This window comes from Myotis lucifugus, unplaced genomic scaffold (genome assembly GCF_000147115.1).
Source record: "Myotis lucifugus unplaced genomic scaffold, Myoluc2.0 scaffold_11, whole genome shotgun sequence".
NCBI lineage: Eukaryota > Metazoa > Chordata > Mammalia > Chiroptera > Vespertilionidae > Myotis > Myotis lucifugus.
Window position 1 is genome coordinate 4,927,087 of NW_005871059.1, and position 26,293 is coordinate 4,953,379.

A 26,293-nucleotide genomic window follows, 5' to 3' on the forward strand; every position below is an offset into this window, starting at 1 on the left:
AAAACAGAAATTCTTATTGCTACCTATATCACTGGCTACCATCCTGGAAACTTTCTTGCTTTTGGTCTCACTGAAAAATAATATTTTGATATAAAATGTCAAAATCTAGTCAACATAAACTAAATAAATTAAACATAATTAAAATAAATACTTTAAAATAAAGATACTATACCCTTTTCTATAAAATTATTCATTTTTTGTTCATCATCTGAATTGTGTGGTGATGAAGAACCTACACAATGAAGACAATAGAAGGAACAGGCAAACAGTCAGTCACAAACACTGAGTTGTCACAGGGAAAAATACAAACAAAATAGTCTGGTAACCTCTAAAACAAGTTTCTATATGATTGGCCACAAAGAAATATCATGTATATAGTTAACAAGAATTCTTATAATATTACAGTAAGAATGGAAATCAATATTGCATTATCTTTCATGGTAGACCAATCCCTAGTATATATAAATAACAACTCTAATTTATAATATTTTTATAAGTTACATCAATTGGGAAAAATTTTGGTAACTACTGTATGTTAGAGAACAGAAAAAGAAAAATATAAAGTAGAGGTTAACTGTTTCTGAAAGAAAATGTAAAGTTCTTGATATTAGTTAACTGAATAAAGTTTATCTAGTAGAACTCAGAATCCTGTACAAGTACTATACTGGTAAAATTGAGAGTTCGCTTTCTAGATACAAACTTCAAAAGAATATACAAATTCAATTATTACCATAAAGGCCTTTAAAATACTGAGGGTAGTACTTATAAGTTTAGCTATGTTCAAATATTTATTTAAATTTATAAGGTTAAGAAATATAAAATTTTATTTCATCTGTGACTTTTAATATATATATATATATTTTTTTTTTTTTTAAGAGAGAGAGGAAGGAGAGAGAGAAAGAAAGAGAAACATCCATGCCTCCTGTCTGAGCTCTGACTGGGGATTGAACCTGCAACCCAGGTATGTGCCCTGACTGGGAATCAAACCTGCAACCTTTTGGTGTATAGGATGATTGTTCAACCAACTGAGCCATCTGGTCAGGTCTAATAATTTTTATAATTATGATTTTGTCATTTTCTTTAAAAAGGTGTTTCTAATTTTTCATAGTATTTCTTTAATTTTGAACACATATCTTTTATTATAAATGCATTCCTAAGTAGTATTCTAGTTGACTCATTAGAATTAAACAATTCTTTATAAAACAGTTAAAATGATCTCATCCATTAAATTTTTCAATCCCCTCAGCTGTAAATAAATCACTCCTATTCCTCTGAATTCCCATAACACTTTATCTAATGTTAATCAATTAATACTTTATATTTTAAGTTTACACACATATGACCTTCCCCCTGGACTGAATTTCTAAAAAACTGGTCCCCCAACTGATTTATCTTTGCATCCCCTTTGCACTCAGTGCAATCTTTACCTCTAGAAACCATTCAGTAAACATTTGCTGAAAGAATAAAGCTTTTCTATTAGAAGCAAAGATCTCAAATAGAACTGGCAATAAATAAAAACATTTTTCTGTTTTTATTTCCTTTTTTATCCCAGTGAAAGTACTGAACCTTAATAAATAAGGTCAAAATTTCCCTTGTGACAAAAACTTGTGAGGTGGCTTTTCACAGACCAAGTAAAACCTGCCAACAATGGCAGGATCCAATCACTTTTAAGAGTCTTAAAAGATTACTCTTTAAAAACCACATACTTTTGCTAAACAGCATTTATAGGTCCTCATAAATCCTATATAAAAAAATCACATAAGTAACATTGAGCTCAGTAACATTTTCAGGAATAGAAATAACACACTTATTTTTCATATAAATATAATTCAGATGTAAAGAAAAATATGGTTATGATACGATGCTATATATTTTATAATATCACTGTCATTTCTGATACTAACTACAGCCACATGAATGTACAAAAGTTATTAATACTTGTTTTTTTATATATTGGAAAGTAGAGAAGTAACAAGATAATATATCTAAACATAATTATAAAACTATGTCTAGTATTTCCATAACTGTAAATTTAAAAGGCAGATTTATAGATTTTTCCCCTAACTAAAAATGCCCACCACTGCTTATCATACTTCTGTGCTATCTCATGAAAAAGTTCCAAAATTGTTTTGAGCGAGTCCTACTTGAATACATTTACCAAATTACTATGATTAAATAAACATAGAAAATATACACAGCTTTTTGTTTTTTTTCTAGGGTACATGGCAATTCATGAAGGCACCATTTATATCATGGTATGTGTGGCTTTTGCAATTTGAAGTAATCTGACAAATGTGGTTTTTTTTTAATCATTTTATCATAAATACACACACAAATTCTGAATGCAGTGCTAAAATAAAAATTCTAACCCTACTAAAGTGTTCAGTGAAGCAATGTGAGTTTTTAAAAATAAAGATTAAAGAGATGGAAGTAATAATTTTCAATGTTAATTCAGGCAGGCAGAATTAATTTTATATCTCAGAGAGACTGATTATTTAAAAATAAATGGGGAAAGGCAAACTATTTTTAATATAACTTTGACACTGACTAAACTGTTGAGATCACAAAACTTGACCAAGAGATTTAAAACCTTTTCAAAAAAGTTCCTCTTCATTTATATGTATTCTTTTGAGTAAATACACTGGTTTTGAAAAAGGGCATATCCTATCTAATAATAGACAAACATGGTAATTGACCGTACCTTCGCTACACCTCTCATCGGCTAATCAGCGTGATATGCAAATTAACTGCCAACAAAGATGGCGGCTAATTTGCATACTGCAGGCAGGGCGGGACAGCGCCATCCCGCCAGCCCCGCTGCCATCTGGGCCTGCTATTTGTGACCCAGGGCGGTGGAGCGGGACAACGCCATCCCGCCTGCCCTGCTGCCATCCGGGCCTGCTATCTGCGACCTGGGGTGGCAGGCGTCCGTGTGCGACCCAACCCGGGGCAGCCGGGCGGTGCAGCAGCGATCGGCCAGCCTGCCTGGCCTCCATCCGGGCATCCCGTGTGCGACCTGACCCGGGGTGGCCGTGCTGGGCAGCAGCGATCCGCCGGCCCGCCCAGGCGTCCCATGTGTGACCCGACCTGGGGCGGTGCCCCATCCCCTGGATCAGCCCTGCCGTGTGCGTGACCCGGGGAGGTGGGGCAGGCACCGAGGGATCGGGCCTGCCATCTGCCACCCAGGGAGCGGGCCTAAGCCAGCAGGTGGTTATCTCCCAAGGGGTCCCAGACTGTGAGAGGGCACACACCGGGCCTCTAGTTCATTTCTATAATATTGGTCCTTTTTAGTATTTAAGGAACTCATTTTAACTTCCAACCCACTGTTACACATTTCCTCTTCTCTCATTGATACAAAGAGTTTTCTATTAACTATATTGGATTTAATAATCTATACTGTATCATTTAACTATTTATTTGTCTTAATTTATTTTCTACTGCACTACAGAAAGTATTTGAAGCTAGTAATTTAATTACTACTTTCCAGGGTTTTAATAACATGATCCTCTTGTGTTTCTTCACATTCACCTCAAACTCACTTCAGCCATTTTTCTTTTCTGACCATCCTAAAGTAGCAGGATTGTGTTCATATAAATTATCCCTTTATTTCCTTATTAGAATGCTAATAGGAATGAAGGCAAACGTTACAAATAGTAAGACAACTGGCCTATGATAGGTAGCAAAGACTGCTATTAACTATTTAAAAACAGACAAGCAGTGGAAGATACAAGCTATTAACAATATAGTGTCAAAGGGGTAGGTTTACAGAATTTTATTCTGAAATAACTCTAGTCCTGTAAGGTGGAAAATACAGTTACTCTACTCCATATCATTCACTCAAATTTTATTCTACCAATGCTCAGACTTAATATTAGGTGCTAATTATGTGAATGATTTCTATGGCTCAATATATTTCATTAGTTTGATAAGTGAATTTAAATATAAAATTTAAAGATTCAAGAAAACCAGAAGTTAGATATATTTTAAGGAATGGTTCACTTGTGCAATATCAGGAAAATGTAATTAAAAAGAAAACCTTTTTAAGTCTTGTAACTAATAAAATGCTAAACTGAAGTATTAGAGAGTAAAGTAAAATATACTTCTCAATATTTCCCATTCTTAGAATTCTGATGTAGTAGAACCAGCTAAGGATCAGAATCTAAGAACAATTTACCTTATGTTAAGAACAATCTTTCTAGTAGAAAGTTGATGAACATTTCCAACCAGAATGATTTAATAAATATGGTAGCTAAAATTATGAAGTCAACTTTATTAAAGATTAGCGAAGTTTCAATCCACTGAAAACATAATAAATTCAGGATCCTCTTAATCTTATGAAGACTGAAAAGCTACTAAAAGTTCCTCTAAAATACCAATATATAAATAGGTTACATAAAGACCTATATATAAATAAAAAGGACAACTGCTTTAATATAGCTATAAAATTATATTAAATATTACTTTTATAAAAAATAAGAATAAATATAAATAGTCTTCAATTATTCTAATTGTCGACAGTCACCAGTAGAGTACAAATGTTAAAAATCTTTCATATTTAAATGGACATTACTGGAGGATTAGAGTATTCTTCTACCAAATGATGACAGGCATGCCTAAAGCAAAGACAAGGTTAGATAACTAAACCATCTGATCCACTGGTAAAAAGTAAAATCTATTATCTCTAAAAAATGTATAACTAGTACAAACCTAAGTAAATAGCTATATGACTCTTACTAGGTAATAGCTGTAGATTTTTATCTAGGGCATTTCTTTTCACTTAATGAAAAAGCAAAAAATACTGAAATGATTTTTAAGAATAAATATTCGACACCAAAGCTTCTTACAGTTGTATTTTAAATCCGTACCTATAAAATGGAATACTGACATGCTATGTTGATTTTTGTAGAATTATAATTGTTAATGAAATAAAACTCAAATTACCAGAAGTTGGAGATTTGCAGCGATCCTCTGGGACTACGGTCCCTTCATTAATATCACACAGACCTGCTAAAAAATAAAACCAAAAACAAAGTCACATCACAAATTTATATAAACGAAGTTTTATCTACTATTTGTAGTACACATTAAATGACTGTCCATTTAAAAAACCCAGAAGATTAATAAACACCTGCTACTATGCTCAATAGTTTTGAGATAGAAACATAAGAAAATCTTGATATTAAAACACCTCAAACTAATACAGCAATCATCAGTTAAACAAATAAAAAACAGAATTTTCAAGAGATAATTTGCTATTTTTCAAGAAACATTAGACATAATGCAAGACTTTGTTTAAAATCAGTAATTTGAGAGGCATATGATATAATTATTATTGGATTTCTCTTGAAGAATAAATACTGGTAATAAGTCTGGTGATTGTTACATCATAGGGACCCTCAACTCAAAGTGGTTTCCCCTATGTATAGTTCTAACATCTCCCTTACATATTTTTGAATAGTAATTAAACATATATTTTGTACCTCCAAATCATTAATTTTAAAATACTGCACATTACTTATCTTGCAAGGTGGCACCTCTTAAAAACTATGCCATCACCTTTTTAAAAAGCTCTAGAGAACTACTTTCTTTTTACAGGAATAAGTGAATTATATAAAACTAATCTATCTATAGCATGGCCTAAATTCAGAGGAGAAAACACAGCAAGACAAGAAGTAAAAGACATTGCAAATGCAAAGTTAACAATAAGTATGGATATTAATTTGGTGATTCAAATGAAAAGAATTTCTGCATATTCTTTAAAAATTACAAATAAGCCCATCAAAAGTTTGGCACGGTTGGGCAACAGAGAAGAGGTTACACATCTGGGCTTTTCAAAAAATTAGGTATCATACAGACCAGTGATTTTCAATCTTTTTCATCTATTGGCACACATAAACTAATTACTAATATTTTGTGGCACACCAAAATATGTATTTTTGTGGATCTGACAAAAAAATAGGTATAATTTGGATTCATTCACACCCGATGGCTATTGTTGTGTTAGCTGTTGTCATTTTATTATTTTACAATCTAAGGGGAAAGAGGTCAGTGACCCTAACTAAACAGTCAGGTATTGCATGTTTTAAAAATTCTTGCCCTAACCGGTTTGGCTCAGTGGATAGAGCGTCGGCCTGCAGACTGAGGGGTCCCGTGTTCGATTACGGTCAAGGGCATGTACCTTGGTTGCAGGCACATCCCCAGTAGGGGGTGTGCAGGAGGCAGCTGATCAATGTTTCTCTCTCATCAATGTTTCTAACTCTCTATCCCTCTCCCTTCCTCTCTGTAAAAAAATCAATAAAATATATTTTTTAAAAAAATTCTTGCGGCACATTGGTTGAAAATCGCTGATGTAGATACACAACCAGTATCTGCTTTTCCATTCCTTTGGTAAAAGACATGATGTCACAATGTCTACAGTCACTAAGAAAGCTAAGACTTACAGTAATATTTTCAGAAAACACTGAGTACTGAATTGGTTTATTAGAAGTGTTTTCTATTTTGAACATTATATTATTTGTCTTCATTGGGTAGAAAGTTTTTGAATGACAATCAGTAAGCTTTTCAAAGTTCATCAAACTAGTGTTTCTGGAAAATCTAGTTTCTATAGTTCTAAAGTGATAGATGAAATTATAGGTATGCATTTAATCTCTGACAAAATATTTGCTTATATATAAATGATGGTAGGTCTTTAAATAGTAGTGATATATGGTAACAACCTAAGTATCCGTTGATGAATGCATAGGATAAGAAAATGAAATATCACTAAAAAGAATGAAATTTTGCCATCTGCAACTACATGGATGGACCTCAAGGGCATTATGCTAAATGAAATAAGTTAGAAAGAGGAAGACAAAATATTTTATGATCTCACTTATATGTGAGCCAAAAAAACAAAAACTAAAACAAAACAAAAAAAATCTCCACAAGCTCATAGATAGAAAAAACAGATTGGTGATTGCCAGAGGTGAGGGGACGTGGAGACGGGGCAAATGTGTGAATGGGTCAAAGGTACAAATTTCCTGTTTAAAAAATAGGCCATGGGGATTAACATATAACACAGTGACTATCCTATATAATAAAAACCTAGTATGCTAAGTGTCCGGTCTTCCGGTTGTCTGTTCAACTAATCAAAGCATAAAATGCAAATGATAGGCTAAGGCTGCTCAACCGCTTGCTATGATGTGCACTGACCACCAGGGAGCAGGAAGTTGACAGGTCAACCAGTCGCTACGATGTGCAATGACCATCAGGGGGCAGATAGTCGACCGGTTGACCAGTCACTATGATGTGCACTGACCACCGGGGGCAGATGTGCCGACTGGTAGGTTAGCTTGCTGCTGGGGTCCGGCCAATCAGACCCTGGAGCCCTCCATGGTCCCTCCCTGGCTGGCAACCTCCCACATCCCTCCCTTGCCCCAATCGTGCACCAGTGGGGTCCCTTGGCCTGGCCTGCGCCCTCTCACAATCCAGGATCCCTTGGGGGCTTGTTGGAGAGTCTGTTTCAGCTCAATCCCGCAGGCCAGGCTGAGGGACGCCACTGGTGCACGAATTCGTACACCGGGACTCTAGTAGTTAATAATACTGTATTGCATATTTGGAAGTTGCTCAGAGAGCAAATCTTTTTCTATCTTATTGAAAATATTGAACCTACCTGAAAGTACTTGCAATTGTATAGTCAAAAACTTCATTTTTAGAGCTTCCTCTCATATATTTTGAAAATATCTTTTCTAAAGTTTAGACCTTCTTTATAATTATCAACTTCCAAGACCAAGTAAGCACATTTACTCATAAGTCTATTGCTTTCACATTACTAATTCGATCTATTTGGAGTTTAGAATATATTCAGAATAGAAATTTTTCTTTTGTGTCCTTCATGGAGTGAAAAGGTGGGCAGCAAAATTAGACACATATTATCACATTTCACTTTTAGTAGAATTAAAACTAGCAAATATATGGGTAGTTGAAATACTTCAACAGGACTTGTCCCTGTGACAGTTTCATAAATTTTATTATAAAAACACTGTATATTTTAGTCAATGGTTCAATTATATTTAATATAGCTATGAAATACTTAAACAGTAATGTTTTATCTTATAAAATAATTTCATAAGTGACATCTTATTATTTATGAAAATATATTAGCATCTATTGATAGCAAAAATTTCTCTATTATAACTGATCTATTAAAAAGACAGAAGAATAGTTTGATAATATTTGGGCTACACTTCAAGAAAATATTATAAAATATATACTATCATTTTTATATTATTGCAATTAAAGAATTTTAGTACCAATTACTCTCCATTTAATTTTAAAATTAAGACAAACATACTCTTAATGTTAAGGCATATTTTAAAATAACTTTAATTTAAAATATCCTAAATATTATTAAAGCAAGCATAGTGACAATAATTAAATATCTGAAACTGATAAAGAAAAACTCAGATGTTTAGGCACAGGAGGACTAACTCTTCATCATAAAGTAAATCAAAGAATAATATGAATAATATAGGGTTTACTACAGAATAAAGTAGAATGCTGTGAAATTTAAGAAAAAATATTTTTTAAAGTACAATGTAAAATTGGTCTTTATATCCCTGGATACATTTAAGTATTTGGTTTCTAGCAATTTTATGTAAACTACAATGAGCTATCAAGGAAAATAGAAATTAATTCTAGGAGTAATAAAACTTTTCTATGGATTTGTGGTAAAATTGTTAAAAGTATTGGATCACTCCAAAAAACTTCTCTCAAGACAATGTTCTAACTTTGTAACACTAAATATTAGTTTCTGCATAAAGAATCTGGACTGGGATACAAACATTTCAATAGCCATTTTCATATACATACTATGAGATGAATTTAAGTAATGATATATTATTTAATAAGCTTTTCAAAAAATAAATGGGGGAAAAAACAACAATTTTATAGACAAAAGTAAATATGCCATGATTTTACTTAAAAAAGAATAATGGAGTTTTTTCAGAGAGTCAGAATAAAAGCTAGAAAGGCCGCACATGCAAAAAGTCACAATCAGCACACCTTAGTGAAGCAATGAAAAGCAGGAGGGAAACAAGGAAACAAAGATACTAGAATGGTATGTCTGGGACAATTTCTGCTGAAGACAACACATGACAAAAGGATTACACACACAAACAAAAATGGGGGGAAAAATTCAGCAAGATACTAAGGTCTACATGCCATCACCTTTTTTTCTTCTCTCATGAATTGTGACACAGGTAGCATTAGCCAATAATGTCCTGAGAGCAACTGAGAAATGAATCTCAGAGAGAATTTGACTTCAGCAGGACTGAGTTGGGGAGTGTAGACCAGAGCTTTCCAGTGTGCACTGGCATTCTACACATGGGTTAAACCTGTCCAATACAGAGTTCCCTTCAATCCTTGGTACAGGAGGGCAGTTCCTGGGGTGACTGGAGCCTGCAGGCCAGTTACTGCTGGAGACCTCATTAACATACCCTTAATGCAGTGGTTCTCAACCTTCTGGCCCTTTAAATACAGTTCCTCATGTTGTGACCCAACCATAAAATTATTTTCGTTGCTACTTCATAACTGTAATGTTGCTACTGTTATGAATCGTAATGTAAATATCTGATATGCAGGATGGTCTTAGGCAATCCCTGTGAAAGGGTCGTTCAACCAACAAAGGGGTCGCGACCCACAGATTGAGAACCACTGCCTTAATGTGACAAAGATCCAATGCAATTTTCTGTGTGTGCAGTGAGGTTAAAGAAAAACAAAGTGAGTAGTACTGGTACGGACAGCTAACTATCTATGTGTTCCATAGTTACTGGTATTAAAACACTTAAAATTAAAACTATCTAGCAAATACAAAACAATGCTATAAAGAAAATTCTTAATGGATCTGGGTTTGCACTGAATCAAGGCTATCTGAGAACACTAGACTGAAGATCTGAAATTCACTTTTGCATGTACTTTTTCACACGGGAAATAATTCGTTTTAATTAAACAGTTGAAAAAATTAATTGTTGGCCTCACAATGACAAACAATAAAAGGGGGAAAACTTTGAAGTACACTTTTGGTCTATAATAATGAGACAAAATGTCCTGTCATTGCAATTTAGCTAAAGAAGTTTGATACTGGGGTTCTTTCCCAATGTTAAATAAAATCCTAGAATATTAAAAACAAAAGCAAAATCTAATAATACAAAACAAAACAAAAAAAGAGGCTCAAACCTTTATTAGTTTTTGACAGTTTAGTATTACAGATTAAATCAGACAAGCTATTTACTTAATGGAAGTACTTATATTCACTGAAGAAGCTCAGCATTTACAGAAATCTTAAAACTTAGGATTTTTTTCTTTTACCTCCTGAAGGTTGTCGAGATTTACGAGGAGACCGGGGTTCTCTCCTATAAGGATCATTGGAGCCGTATAATTCAATAGTGCCCAGATTGAGGAGTACTGCCTTCTGGAGGTAGTCAACGATCGCAATGCCATTACAGTTGCCAAAAACAACCCTGGAACAGGAAAAGAGCAAATACTTTAGCACAAATAAGAATGACAAGAATATGTAGTCTATAATGCTAAAAAGATAGCATGAAGAGTCTTAGAGAAAATTCCTCTTTAAACAAAAGCTTTTCAGAGACAAAAAAAAAATACAGGTGATATACAGCTTCTCATGGAACTGTGTAGATCTTTTGCAGACATTAATGATTACAAATAAATATCATTAAAAAATTTTAACAAAAAATAATTTGGCACTTGAGCAGAGACATAAATCCCTATGCTAGGCAATGTGACATCTATTTTTGAGCCTCTAGGGGGAAGACACTCCCTTCCAATGAGAAAGTAGGGGACTGTATCTTTGAAAAAGTTTTGGTAATCAACAATGAATAAATACATTTTATTCCTTTAAGATCCTTAAGCCAGGAGTTGAAAACTGAAATGTACAGAAGGGCTATATAAGTAAGTACAACAAGCAGGTAAGGACGGTGATGAACTGGATAGTGTACTACTACCTCCCATCTGAAGAGGAAAAACTTCAACTCAGTTCCAAATGACTTTTGCCAAGCAACAATGGAGAAATGGTTCAGATAATCATATTCTTTTCAGTGGAAACTCTAAATATAGATTTTTAGAGTAAATAACCTTGGCAACAAGTTCAAATTTTAAAAATACACACAAAAAAGGCTAAATAAAATACAACTGTGAGTCAAATGAGGCCTATGATCAACTGATTGCAACTTCTTTTGAAACTTCCTATTGTTTCTTTTTCTTATTCTTTGTTTCCTTTATGGTTGTGGGCAGTAAAATATTAAAAAGGAGAAGGTTTGTGTTCTTACATTGTGGAACAGCAAATAAAAGACATGAAAGAAAACTATTTCAGACTATAGCCAGTCTTAGTTGGGTGCACAACTGCAAGAGATAGAGTCGGTGTAACAGCTACAAGGAGGAAGAGGGAGGAGGAATAAGTCCGTAGGGCTAGCATCAAGGAAGGAGACAGTGACCTACACATGATAAATAGCCCCGGGACTGAACAGTTAGCATGTGGTTTCTCATATCACAATGTTGCTTTTAAAACAAACATTATAAAGTATGTACAATTAACATTATATACTTGAAGGCATGAATTAATAAGTATACTTATACTATAGATGAATACTTTGTTAAAATATTACTACTATGCTTTTATAGTCTATGCAAGTTAACTTTGGAAATAGAACAAATTATATAGCTGTGGTTATAATACACAGTCTTCTGGGTCGATGCTGTTAGACCTCTACTATACCGATTAATGATAAGAAATTTCTGAGAGTATATCCAGGTGAGGATATAGTGACTTTAAACCTTTATCTCAAATAATTCACAGGTCCATGAGTCATTTAATTTGATATCAGGAAGCAATATAACCATACCAGGAATAACTAATTCAGGACAGAATTATGTTCCAAATAAATACTGAATTTGGTCTAAAAGTAGTTATACAATAACTTTTTAAGTGATACGATAATAAAGGTCATCATGTCTATTAAAAATATATGAAATACTATGGAGAGACTGAGAAACACATAAATTGTACTTACAATCCATAGGAAGAGTTGACCGCCAGGCTGGTTATTTGTTGTGGTGGCTCTCCACCCACCCACACCAACTGAATAACTAGTTCTGCCTGATAACCTGGAGACTGCTTAAGTGGTGAATTTTTAACTCTGGAATAAGGAAAAACATGTTACATTTTACATCTTATTAGCCTATGTAATTAGAGAGTCATGCAAAAACACCTACACAAAATAACTTGTACTAGAATATTTTTAAAAGTAAAAATCAGAATTCTCTCCTCTAAAAGCATTTAATCTAGTTAGAGATCAAACAAGTACATAAGTAAAGAAAATAAGAAATCATATGTAAGTTACAAATATAAAGTTGGGGCGGTAGCAAGGGGGGCGGTGAGGAAAGGGAGAAGTGGGCGGAAGGGGAGGGAGGGATGAAAGGAGGACAGGAAGGGCTGGGGAGATGAATGAGGAGAAGCAGCAGCCCAGGCATTAAGAAGAAAAATGCAAATTACAAAAGCAGACTTAAAACTTAAAATATGGTTTAACTAAATGAAAACTGGCCCAAAACATAAATTAAAGAATGAAGGGGGAAAAAACATGAGCAATTTATTTTTGTATGTGACTTTTTCTACCAAAAAATATATACTTTGATTATTTGAGTATGTTTTTTATTGATTTTAGAGAGGGAGGAAGAGAGAGGGAGAGAGAGAGAGCTAGAAACAAGGACGAGAGAGAAATATTAATCGGCTGCCCCCTGCACACCCCATACTGGGGATTGAGCCCTGCAACCAGGGCACGTGCCCCTGACCAGGAATTGAACAGGCAACCTCTCGGTGCACAGGATGATGCCCAACCAACTGAGCCATACCAGCCAGGGCTAAGTGAGAACATTTTTGATGACCCAAATTCTTTCTCCAATATCTGCTCTTTTAAAACATATGCAAAGCGTGGTTGCTTCAACAATTTTGAGGATTCTATCTTGGAATAACAGTGTATAAAAGAAGAGCAGCAGGCTACTCAATATTGAACCTCCTGACACCAAACTCCGAGGTAAGAACCTTTTTGAATCATTTAGTTGGTACTTCTAGTAAAGAAGACCATGACACTGGAACTTTTACTGTGATATTTGCTAGACTCACTCTGGACAAGAAAAGGGTCAGTATGTTCTCCCAATTTCAGAGTAAAGGTGAATCACTAAGGGTACTCCTAATAATTGAGTTAGTCATTACCTATGCAAAGTCTGCAAGGCAATACACTCAGGACTGTGCACTGGCAGAGGCAGAAGTTCTGATTTTTTTCCAGGGAAAACCCACTATTCTGCAGCTGTCCATCTCATGACACACAGAAATAAAGAATGAGCAGCATTTCACCTCCAGCAACAACAGCTTCAGTTGACATGAGTGTAAGCTGAAGAGTCTGAGTGTACGATTTTCTCATTGGACGAATTAGGTGAGGTTCAAGAAAGTGTCCACCTTCCCTCTGGCTTATTTAATGTGTGCATCACAACAGATTCTCAAGAGCAGTAATAGCCATTAGGGATAATTTTAGAAGTACATAAATGGGCACATCGAAGACTTACGTGATGAAGATACAAAACTCATGAAATTCTTATTTTACCCAGTAAGAAGAAACAAAAAATTTTTAAACAAAAATAAGACAGCCAAACCTGCTGCACAATCTACAACTGGTAAAAATTTAGAAACCAGATCAAGAAATTACGGAATATGTAAGATTTAAAAAATACAAAATGGGGAGAGGGTAGCTGTTATGTTTTATGTCTACAATGATTACATGCAAGTTATCACTTTAATGCTTTGATACATGTAAATCAATTTGTTTACTTTTTAAGACAAGAGGTTGAACTTTTATAAAAAGTTCCTTAATTTAAACAAATATATTTTAAATGTTAAAATAATGTTTGGACGCTTTGCGGTTGCAAAACAATGATCTCTGGACAAATGCCCTGCAAAAGCAAAATTAAAATACTTAAGTAATAACATAAAACATTATAAGCGAAATAGCTGTTTTTAAAAGTTTTCTTCTAAAAAACACAATTAGGTACAAAGACACTTTGTATTAAAAAAAAAATCCCATATTAGTTATTGTAACATCAATTTGGTTATATTTCTGACTTAAAAACTGACTTAAAACAATGTATTCAAATCTGAAATGCTACAATAAAGGCATTTAAATAATATTGTGGTGCTGAAAAAAATTCAGAAAAAGACAAGAAAATTATTACAAAACAACTGAATCTCAAAAGACTAAATAAACAGAATGGCAGAAAGCTGTCTAAACATAGGTTTCATCCACATATAAATCCAAATGGTTTAGAAGATTAAGCTATAGACAGAGAGGAAAGAACCATACTAGTGCATTATTTAAAGATAAAATCTTAAGATTCCAAAATGGTGGCAGTGTAAGTGAAAGATATACTGATACTCTCCCAGGACCAAACTGGAAATACAATTAAAATACAGAAAAACCACCATGAAAAATCAACTGAAGACGAGCTGAGAGAACCCTGATAACCAAGGGTGAAAACTAGAGACTGCATAGAGACTGGTAGGAGGGATGGAGGAGCGAAAGGGCTGGCCAGGCTGCCACAGACAACAGTTGAAGTTTTGGAGAGATATCTCAGCTGTGGGAAGTTCCCACTGAGAACTCTGGGGTCTAATCCCCAAGCTGGGCTTCCCAGCCCAGAACACTAGAAATGAGAAAGGTGCCCACATAACATCTGGCTGTGAAAAGCAACAGGGTTGCTGTCTGCCAGGTAGAGATGGCTAGAAATGCAGACACCCTCTTAAAGGGCCAATGCACAGAATTTCGTGTGCAGCCACTCACATTGGGCTCCAAAAGAGGGAGGGCAGGGTGAATTGGAGCTGTGTAAGCAGCAGTCAGCACTGGGGGCCCTGGGGTTGGAGATTGGAGGGCAGCCACCCCGATTTTCTATGCTGAGTCATTCCCTCACACTGTGGAGGAAATCTTTCTCCAGCGAACCTTTGCTATCCACATGGTTTTTGCTGGGGGTTGGGGGAGGGAGTTGCCCCACCCTGTTGGAAGATATCTCAACCCACCCTGTGGCCAATAGCCTGAGGCTAATCAAGACTGAGGGTCAATGGGGCTGTAGGTAGAGGTGGATCTCTAGAGGCTTTGAGTCTTTGCCTGATATAATCTGGGGCCTGAGGCTAGGGAAAGCAGACCCTAGAGCACATCTTGGTCTGTTCCAAAGGTCCCAGTCCCAGAAAAGGGAGCCACAAGCTATGGTATACTGATAGCTATAAACAGGGTACTCAGGGCTAGTCACAGAGTGTGACATTGTCCTGGATTAGAGATTGGGAGTAGTAGCAGATCTACCTAATACCCAGACCAACCCAAACAGGCAGCCAAAATGGGGAGACAAAAAAACAAGCCCCAAATGAAAGAACAAGAGAATTCTCCAGAAGAAGAGCTAAATGAAATGGAGATAAGAAATTTATCAGACATTGAGTTCAGAATAATGATGGCAAAGATGTCAACAGCATGAGTAAAGATACAGCGACTATGAAAAAAGAATAGTCGGAAATAAAGAATGACACAGCACTAATAAAGAACACAGCGGAAAGAAAACACAACAGATTAGAGGAAGCTGAAGATCGGATCAGTGAATTAGAAGACAGGGTTGAAAAAAAAATCACCCAGAAAACCAAAAGAAAAAGCAACTAAAAAACAGGAAGACAGCTTACAGGAGCTGTGGGACAACATGAAATGTAATAATATTCGCATAATAGGAGTTCCAGAAGGGGAAGTATCACATGAAAGAGTAGTCTCACATGATTTTACTCATATCTGGAATCTAATAAACAAAATAAATTGATGAACAAAATAGACCAGAGACATAGAAGCATGGAATAGACGGTGGAATTTCAGAGGGAAGGCGGAGGAGAATGGGTGGGTAGAAAGAGATCAATCAAAGAACTTGTATGCATATATGCATAACCCATGGACACAGACAATAGTATGGTGAAGGCCTGGGGTGGGTGGGTTAGAAGAGGTCAATGAGGGGAAAAAGGGGACATATATGTAATACTTTCAACAATAAAGATTTAAAAAAAAAGAAAATGGCAAAAAAAGATAAAATCTTAGTACTTTAAGGATAAAATCATGCTATACAATCATATTCTTCTTGAAGTCACAGAAAAATAAGTTGGATCAATCAAAATAAAGCACAGATAGACCTGTTCTTATGCCATTTTACTCCAGCACAGGAAAATGTTACCATAGTTTTGCTAATGCATATAATTTATCTAAATTAAAAGATAATTTCCAAAACATCTGAATTTCTTTAGAACTTACTTTAAACAAGGGACATTGTCTCGAAGGCCATCAGAGGAACTGCTACTGGTGGAAGGATGAGACTGAGGTGGGATGGGCTGAGGACTGACAGCCCCCACTGGTGTTGACAGAGGTGGTGCCTGTTCACTCTCCGGGGATTCCACATCATTTATCTCATATAACAATCGAACTTCAAGCATCTGTTGTAAAAGTGAGGTAGCTTACTTACTCCCAATAAATATGGTTCATTTTATTACAGTTTATACACACAGATACACTTTAGTGGAAAGAACATTTTTAAAAGTAAAAATTAGCAAGATTTCTAAAAAGAAGGATTTAGCCAAAAAAAAGTGTTGTTTCTAACTCAGCTTCTTAAAAATGGTGTGTATGTATGCAAGTATACACATACACACATACACATGCATTATGATTTTAGAATTTATGGCAATATGTTAATACCAAATTAGAGTATACTCATACAAAGATTAGCTTTCTTCAAGTGAAACATATAATGTATTTAAGGATTTAAATGTTCAGTAAGAAGATATGCATAAAAATATACTACTTTTCAAAAGAAAAGGAAGATGGCAATATAAACAGTGAGGTGTTTTTAAAAATTCTAGACAAAGTGGACTGTAAATAATCTTCTAAATAATTCAAAAATTTTAAAACATCAGACATCTGACAATGAAAATAACTCTGAGAGCATTACCGGAATGACTTCTATAATAACTTCTTGTTTGCTGAATCTATAAATAATGACATGAGCTGAAACTCCGGCTATGCATAGCATTCTACTTTCGGGACACCAGGAGATGATCTGAATGGCATACGGATCTTCATCTACAATGTCTGTGCTTGGCTTGTCATCTTTATTTCTTGACTTTTCAAATACTTTAGCTGTCTTTAGTTTATATAATACTTGTAGAGTTACTAGATAAAAGATAATATGTTAGATAATTTAATACAAAAAGAACAAATATAAGGTAATATTTACTCAGTTATACTATGTAAGGAAATAGTATATATTTATTTGAACCATATTTTTATTCCAGGTCTATATTTCTCTGTTATACGTTTAGATAATGCATTCACTGTACTCATTGACATACAAAAAAAGTGTACTCATTGTATTCATTGAATAAAAAATCAACATCATGATGAATTTAGATAACCTGAAAAAAAATGAGTAACAAAAGGATTTTGTAAAACATGAATAAAAACAATAAAGAACATTTTGCTTCCTAAAATGATTTTATAATATTTTCTCTACAAAAGATAAATATAATCTAATGTTACTATAAAATGAAGCATAATATATCTGGAGTTAATTGGATTATGAGTTCTTGCTATGTATATTTTATAAACATCAGCCATTCAAAGCATCGTTTCCTTTTTTGCCATTATATAACCACCATAAATATCTCAAAAAGACAATGCAAATTTTGTGGCATAAGTTCAGGATCAGGCATTAAAATTATTCTACAAATTTCTCCTGATTTAAAACATATGCATGCTTCTCCTATCTCTGAGTTAGGAAGAGATGGTTTAAAGAAATGTTGAAGAAAGAATGTGAGTACTTCTGTTAAGAAGTGCTAATTAATATCCTCTAGAATATCTTCAGTCTATTAAAAATCCTACATTCAAATACTTAATAAATAGGCATTAAATTTATAGTCTTCAAATTTCAAATTAAACGTTGGTTATGTAATTACTACAATACAGGTTGTATACAAGCAAAGACTGTATAACATATAATATTAAAATAATATTTATCAATAATATTCAAAATACTTACTTGCAGAAGCATCCCAGAACTTAATGGACCCATCAGCATGCCTATGAAAAGCAAATGAGTTAAGAATGTGATGGGAAAAAAATTAAAGTTTTACTTTCTTTGAAATATATTGTTATTTTAAAGGTAGTTACCAATATGAGAAAAAAGATAAAATTTAGGATAAATTGTCAGGTTATAGACAATAACTTATTTCTTACTATGTTACAATATAAAGGAAAGCTCTTTTAGTCATGCTCATTTAGTCTTAATTATATTTAGCTATTACTGTTTTATTTGGTGAAACAGACTTTTACTTACCCTGTAATAATTATTTCTGGGTAACTCTGAGCACCCAAACCCCAATTACCTCCATTGATGGGCCACTCCTGAAAAAAAAAGATTATTATATAAAGCAACTTCCAAGCATACCATACATCTTCATATATATCTATGACAATAGTAAACATACTTTGTTTCCAAGAAGGATTTTCTTTATATTTTCTCTAGGAAAGGATTCAGTGTTACCAAACACTTCAAGGTGATAAGTATAAAATACTGATGCATTAATGTAACATTAAACACTAAAATTCATGTTCAGTACCTTTTTGCTGTAACCTTGACGTTTCTGTCTAGCTCCAACAGAATAAAGTGCAGGAATAAGGTCCACAGGACAATCAGCAAAATATTCACAACATGTAACAGGGGATTCATGTATACTCAAAGGGTAGGGATTTTCAAATATAGGATATCTTTAACAACAGGAAAAGAAAAATATTTATTAATTTAATAAATTATTACTTATGATGAATATGACAATGAAAAACAAATATTTACAGCTTTGGAATGGAAAATAATTTTAGTTTGATTAAAGTTAACATCCTATGAAGGTCCGCATAACATGTTACCTGAATTTATATTTTATCTATTAGGATAGGATGGTTAGTCTATAGAATTTAGAAATTAACCACATTTAGTAGATTTAACAGATTTACTATATGCATATATGTAAAAAAATCTTTTATAATGACAGTTGCTCAAAGAGAATGGTAAATAGAAAAGCTACAGTTGGTACTACATACCACACATATACACACACTGGACTAAGTGATTTATATACATTTATCTTATTTATTCTTGCACCAAACTGATTTGACTGAAGAACAAAGACTTAGGAAGAGTAATGTGCCAAAGGCAAGCCAACTAGCAAGAAGCGGCAGAATTTAAAGTGCTCTTAACTATTAAGCCATAGGTTCTCAATGAAGACATGCTTCATTCTTACATCAGTAGAGCTAATACAAATTTTCAATTCTCCTTTTTTCTCCATCAATGTAATTTCCAGTGCAATATTTAATTTAGAAATGTTCTCTAGTTTTAGTGGAAATCTAAATAATTTATATATTTAATTTTTTCTAGATATAAAAATTATATTAAATAGAGCAAAAAAATGCTATAAAAGTCATAAAATTAAAGTAAAATCCTATCTAAAATAAAAAAAATTTTTGTTACTGATTTTAAAGTCCTTAGAAATGAGAATGATTACTTAAATATCTGGAAAACCAGAAACCAGCTTTTGTAAGTCCAAAAAGTTCAGAGTGGCTTTTAAAAGTCTAAAAAGTCCAGGAAACCTCTGGGAGTGGCTATCCACCCCCCCACCCCCCCCACCCCCACCCCCCGAGCCATTCTGAAGTGTTTATTGTTCAAAGCGAGGTGGCATGTGACCACGGGTGCCCTGTTCATGTAGCGAGCTCCCTCGGCCCGCCTCGCCTCCCCACTGCTGGGAATGATCTCGGGGTTTAGCACCCCCAGAGGTGCTAAAGATTATGTCCGTATTTCACAATTGGGGACAGTTTTGTCCCCCAGGAAATACTTGGCAGTCTACATAGACACTTTTATTAAGGGTAGAGGATCCTACTGCCATCTAGTGGTAGAGGATAGGAATGCTGTTAAACATCCACAATACACAAGACAGTCTACCATTATCTTTGAGCAACTGCAAATATCAATGTATTGATCAGTCTACTACTGACAAAAATTAAAAAGTTAAAGGAAAAAAATTTCAGAAAATTCCTTTCTAGACTTCAAAATGAAACTAACTGTCATCACTCCTTCCTCAACCATACACTAAAAAAACAGAAGACAAAACTCAAACAAACCAACAGATGCATTTAAAAATTAACAGGCAACTTTTATCTTTATAAACACACTATATAATCCTTAATAATTCTCTTATCACTACACACTTAACTAATACATTTGCTCAATAAAATGCCTATTCACAGGTTACTTGCACAATGTATTCTTTAACAAATATATATCAGTATAGAGCATGTGTTTTAAAACTTACCTAACTAAAAAAAATAAAAACATATTAAGAAAAAGCTATTCTAGGGCTGTCATTTACAGAGAGGAAGGGAGGGTGATAGAGAGTTAGAAACATCGATGAGAGAGAAACACCAATGAGAGAGAAACATCGATCAGCTGCCTCCTGCACACCTCCTACTGGGGATGTGCCTGCAACCAAGGTACATGCCCTTGACCGGAATCGAACCTGGGACCCTTCAGAATGCAGGCCGACACTCTATCCACTGAGCCAAACAGGTCAGGGCTCGGGCTGTCATTTAGAAATAATGTTTAAAAGTCCTTTATTCCACAATAGTAGTATTACTTTCAGAAAAGAAAAACACACACACACACAATTGATTATTACAGGTAGCACGTAATTAAGTTGATATGAATTTAGGGATGCCTTAAAATAAGAGAAATAATACACTTCACTTTTATACTTCAGGGTTTCCCAATATCAATACTAGTCACATTTTGGATCAGATAATTCTTTATTGTGGAAGACTGTCTTGTGCATTGTGGATGTTTAACAGCATTCCTATCCTATCCACTAGATGGCAGTAGGATCCTCTACCCTTAATAAAAGTGTCTATGTAGACTGCCAAGTATTTCCTGGGGGACAAAACTGTACCCAGTTGTGAAATACGGACATAATGAATGGGTAAACTTAATTAAAACCATATTTAATGATTATTTCTCAAGAGACATAAGTAGTACAATGTTCTTCTAGTCAAAGAACATAACTAAACATAGTATTATCTAAGTTGGAAAAAGCAGAATAAGGTAAATAACCACAAAAAGTTGCAAAGGAGCTATGATGAGAATTCACAGATCAGACATGAAATGTCTGGTAAAGAGAGAACAGGAAATAATTTAAGAGGAAAGTAAGCCTGACTTTAAAAGTTACATGGATTTTTGATGTTGAAACAAGCCGAGTGTTTCAACAGCTGGAAACTATCTAAGAAGGACAGGGGCGTGTGGTATTTGTTTAACACCCAGTTCAGAGTTCTAGGAATAAGGCACCTGCAGGAAGACAGTAAAAAATCAGGTTGGAACGGTACCCTGAATTCCAACTGTGTATAGTAGCAGGCCGAGAAGGTGTTTTTAAATTTAAAAAGACACAATGGTTTAAAGAGAAGAGTAAAAAAATTGGTGCTGCATGTAAAATTAATCTGATGATGGCATTCATGACACACTGCAACAGAGAGTGAATATGGCTGGAGAAACGACAAGAGCTTATCTGGAAGTAAAGTGTGTGATGGGATCAATTTTGGACGTGGTGATTTTATGTTGCCCCAGGGCACAAGTATTAGATTGAATCATATGAAATTTCAGAAATACAACAAATTTTGACTTAAAAAAACTCTATATAATCAATATACTAAAGAAATTTTGTATGCAACTAGAAATGTGCATCTGGAGTGCTAAGAAGAAGTCAAGCTTATGGATATAAATGTGATTTCAAAGAAATGCATGCTAAAAAGAAATCTTTTTCACCACATACAAATATAATTGCTCGTAAAATTTAATTTCTTACCCATTTTGTGCAAGGTCTATAAGTACTAAATCCTTTTCTAGAAGAACAACAACAGCATATGGTTCCTGAAAATCTGGAATAGGAAAATAATGCATGAATAGTAAACATGCAAGACGACGACAAATTACATAATGAGTATTTTTGCTTGGATTTTATTTTGTTCTATTTTGTCAAGTATTTAACATTCTCATCTTGTACTTAATATAGTTTAAGGCTAGTATTTTCTAAATGAAATAAATCTGTATCATAACCAATACAAAATTATTTCAGTTTGTAATGGTAAGACAAAGAAGCTCACAGTAATTTCTATGGTATTGCAAATTACAAGGCAGGACAATGGCCAAGAAACTCAAGATTTAAATCTGAATACCCATAAGAACTCTCATTACTGGATATCTTAGGAACTCAATAGAGTGCTATTATAATACTATATAATAAAAGCGTAATATGCAAACTGACCCTAACAGCAGAATGACTGGGAATGACTCGTCACTATGACACACACTGACCACCAGGGGGCAGACGCTCAATGCAGGAGCTGCCCCCTGGTGGTCAGTATGCTCCCACAGGGGGAGCTCTGCTCAGCCACAAGCCAGGCTGACTGCCAGTACATCAGTGGTGGCAGGAGCCTCTCCCGCCTCCTCAGCAGCGCTAATGATGTCCGACTGCAGCTTAGGCCTGCTCCCTGCTGGCAAGTGGACATTCCTCGAGGGCTCCTGGGCTGCCAGAGGGATGTCTGACTGCTAGCTTAGGCCCAATCCCCCGGGATGAGCAGGTGGTCATCCCCCAAGGGGTCCCAGACTGCGAGAGGGCACAGGCCGGGCTGAAGGACGCCCCCAAGTGCACAAATTTTTGTGCACTGGGCCTCTAGTATTATAATCCTTAACTTAAATATTTTATTGTGCCTGCTGACTGCAAAATGCATCACATCTTTACATCTCAATTAGCTTCACATATAGTAAAAAATATCCAGATTTAAATTCCTATTGAAATTTATACAAGTTGTGATGGTTAATTTTATTTGTCAACTAGAGGCTTGATGCACGAAATTCGTGCATGGGTGGGGTCCCTAGGCCTGGCCAGTGATCAGGGCCATCTTGCCCAGTCCTGATCGGAGCCAGGCCAGCCGGGGCCTGCCAGCTGCCGGACGGGGCCTGCCGGACAGGGGGAGGGACCGTGGGAGGTTTGCCAGCTGGCACAAGGGACCGCGGGAGGTTGGCTGGCCGTGGGAGCGCACTGACCACCAGGAGGCAGCTCCTGTATTGAGCATCTGCCCCCAGGTGGTCAGTGCATGTCACAGTACAGTCATTTGGTCGCAATGGTCGCTTAGGCTTTTACATATATACTAGAGGCCCGATGCCCGAAATTCATGCAAGGGGCTCGGCCCTCGCAGCCAGAGCGGCTTGCCTCGGCCCTCGAAGCTGCGGTGGCTTGCCTTGGCCCTCGCAGCCCTGGCTTCATCCAGAAGGTCATTCTGCTGTCCGGTCTAATTAGCATATTAGGCTTTTATTATTATAGATTATTATTATAGACTAGAGGCCCAGTGCACGGATTCGTGCACTGGTGGGGTCCCTAAGCCTGGCCTGTGCCCTCTCACAATCTGAGACCCCTCGAGGGATGTAAGACTGCCAGTTTCGGCCTGATCCCTGCAGGCCAGGCCGAGGGACCCCGCCGGTGCACAAATCTGTGCACTGAGCCTCTAGTATGCATATAAGATCTTTGGTTAATCTCTTCCTGCTCTCCTCCCACCTCTCTTCCCTCTGAGTATCATCAGTCTGTTCCACGTTTCCATGCCTCTGCATTGAGCGTATGCCCCCTGGTGGTCATTACGCATCACAGCTACCGGTTGGACAGTCGCTTAGGCTCTTATATAGATAGATAGGTATGTCTTCATGTGGTGCTCAATTGTTTGGTCAAACATCAGTCTGATGTTGCTATGAAGGTATTTTTTTAGATGTGATTAAAATTAAATCAGTAGACTCTGAGCAAAGCAGATTATCTTACATAATGTGGGTGGGCCACATCCTATCAGTTAAAGAACTGAAGAACAAAGACAGGTTTTCTGGGTAAAAAAGCAATTCTGCCTCAAGACAGTAATTCTTCCTTAAGAATTCGGACTCAAGATTGTAACATCAACTTTGTCCTGAATTTTCAGGCTGCAGGCCTGCTCTATAAATTTTACACTTATCAGATTACACAAATGAATGAACCAATTCCTTAAATTCTCTCTATCTGTATTCATATCTGCTTCTGATGGTTTGTGTTTTTCTGGAGAAGCTTGTACAATAGTATTTTATAGATTATTAAAATGTTTCTTTTTAAAAAATTATTTATTTATTTATTTTGGAGAAAGAGAGATCAATTTGCTGTTCCATAATGTTTCTTAATGTGTATAGTTTTGTTTATTCTATAAAGACACTTACTAATAATATGTAATACTAAACAGATAAAGCTTATTAAACAGAATTAACTTCTGAAATAAAATTTTCAAAGTTATGAAGGCAGCATCTTTTCCCAGAAGAATGAACACAATAAAGAAACTAATAAGATAATACTTAGGTCTTTGTTCTGAATGTAGAGAATGAGCTTTAAAGTTGCAAAACTTACCATTTGCGTATGGTGTTTCACACAGTGTTAGGAAATCAACAATTGAATAGTCCATTTCTAGCACTGCAGTACTTTTCCCATGCATAACTGTTAAGCAAGGTCTTCTTCCTACAGTATCATATGACAAACCTCCTGATAAAATAATAAAAGGCTCCCTGGAAATGAAATACATAGTTAGGATTATAAATAGCATGGTAGAGTCTAATTATGTTGCTATATCATAAATGTTTACTTAGTAAAATAATCAAATCTTAAATTCCAACATTTTTATGCATCAGTTAATTGAATATTTGCATGTGGATTTTTAATTGTACTAAGTAAGACCCAGGTGGATTCCTGAAAAGTAACCTACAGTAAGAATGAACACTGATCACATTTGACTCTCAAACCTCCTTTTGGCCCATAAAATATTTTCCATTATCTTTTTATAGTATAGTTGTCAAAATTTTTTCTCTGGGTTTCTGCTAGGTCTCTTGAATGGACTTCCATTATTTCCAATCCTAATAGCCAGGCCTTTCAAGAGAGAATGTTAATGCCCTAAGGCATCCATGATACATAATTAATTAACTTACCATTGATGCATCAAGAGTGTAGTAGCTACAAATCACCCTTGAGGAAGCTGAGAAAACAGTCACTCAAATCATTTCTGCAGGGCTTAATTCTCTCCTGGAACCTTGGCTGGTTTGCTCTCAAACCACAGCTCCAATGCACATCATTCAACTGCCAGCTCACCACTTCTAATCAGCCCTAAAACTCTGTCTCCCTACTAATTATATTTAATGACTTTTTTACACCCACTTTAAGAAACTGCACATCTAAATATGCAAAACAGGAAAAAACTGTCTTTTCATATTTTCATCTGTGTGCATTTCTTTATCTTTGACTTGCCTATTCATGTTTTTTGCTCATGTCTTGGGAAGGGTATTAGTAATCCTTTTCTAATTGGTTTGTAGAGGTCTTTGCATTGTAAGGAAATTAGCACTTGCTCTGCTGAATGTGTTTTGTTTTGTTTTTTGTTGGTGGGGAAGTTACTTATAGTACACTAGAGGGCCAGTGCACGATATTCATGCATGAGGAAGGTCCCTAGGCCTGGCTGGCGTTCAGGACCAATCAGGACCTTCCGGCTTCTGGCTGGGTCCTTCCTTCCCCAGCTGCTGGTTGCCGACCGGGGCCTTCCTTTGTTCCGCACCGCCCCCTGGTGGTCAGCACACGTCATAGCAAGTGGTCGAACTCCCCGTCAGTCGCACTCCCAAGGGGACAATTTGCATATTAGCCTTTTATTATATAGGATTATATAGATGATTAAAAATGTTCTGTATATGATTATCTTAAATCTTTTAATTTATAATCTCTAGGTAGTTTCTTAATGCTTACTCTATGGCCAGTATGTCTATCTGCTTCCTCTTCACATCTCGTGCAGTATGTAATAATATGCAATAGTTATAAGAGCTGATTCTGGAACTAATGTGCCTGCATTTTTTATCTCAACTCTGGTTTACTTTCTGTATGATCTTGGACAGGATACTTACCTTCTCTGTGCCTAGCTTCTGCATTTATAAAATAGAGACAGAGTGATAAGTATCCTCAGACAATTACTGAATTAATTAGTATATGTAAAGCATTGGGATCAATGCCTGGCACACACTACGCCCTTAGTAAGAATTTAACTAATGTTATTGT

At 35.5% G+C, this 26,293-nt stretch overlaps 1 protein-coding gene across 1 annotated transcript in view; it reads right to left on the reverse strand.

Moving 5' to 3' along the window:
* Positions 1-26,293, reverse strand: part of STXBP5 (syntaxin binding protein 5) — a 156,651-nt gene that overhangs the window by 41,224 nt on the left and 89,134 nt on the right. The window contains exons 11-22 of the mRNA XM_006084493.3: positions 24,614-24,768; positions 22,007-22,079; positions 18,728-18,875; positions 18,445-18,512; positions 18,148-18,188; positions 17,062-17,282; positions 16,371-16,549; positions 12,066-12,191; positions 10,348-10,499; positions 4,942-5,007; positions 168-232; positions 24-66 (exon numbers count right to left, since the gene is read on the reverse strand). Of these exons, the coding sequence (XP_006084555.1) occupies positions 24-66; positions 168-232; positions 4,942-5,007; positions 10,348-10,499; positions 12,066-12,191; positions 16,371-16,549; positions 17,062-17,282; positions 18,148-18,188; positions 18,445-18,512; positions 18,728-18,875; positions 22,007-22,079; positions 24,614-24,768 (1,337 nt within the window). The remainder of the gene's footprint in view (positions 1-23; positions 67-167; positions 233-4,941; positions 5,008-10,347; positions 10,500-12,065; positions 12,192-16,370; positions 16,550-17,061; positions 17,283-18,147; positions 18,189-18,444; positions 18,513-18,727; positions 18,876-22,006; positions 22,080-24,613; positions 24,769-26,293) is intronic.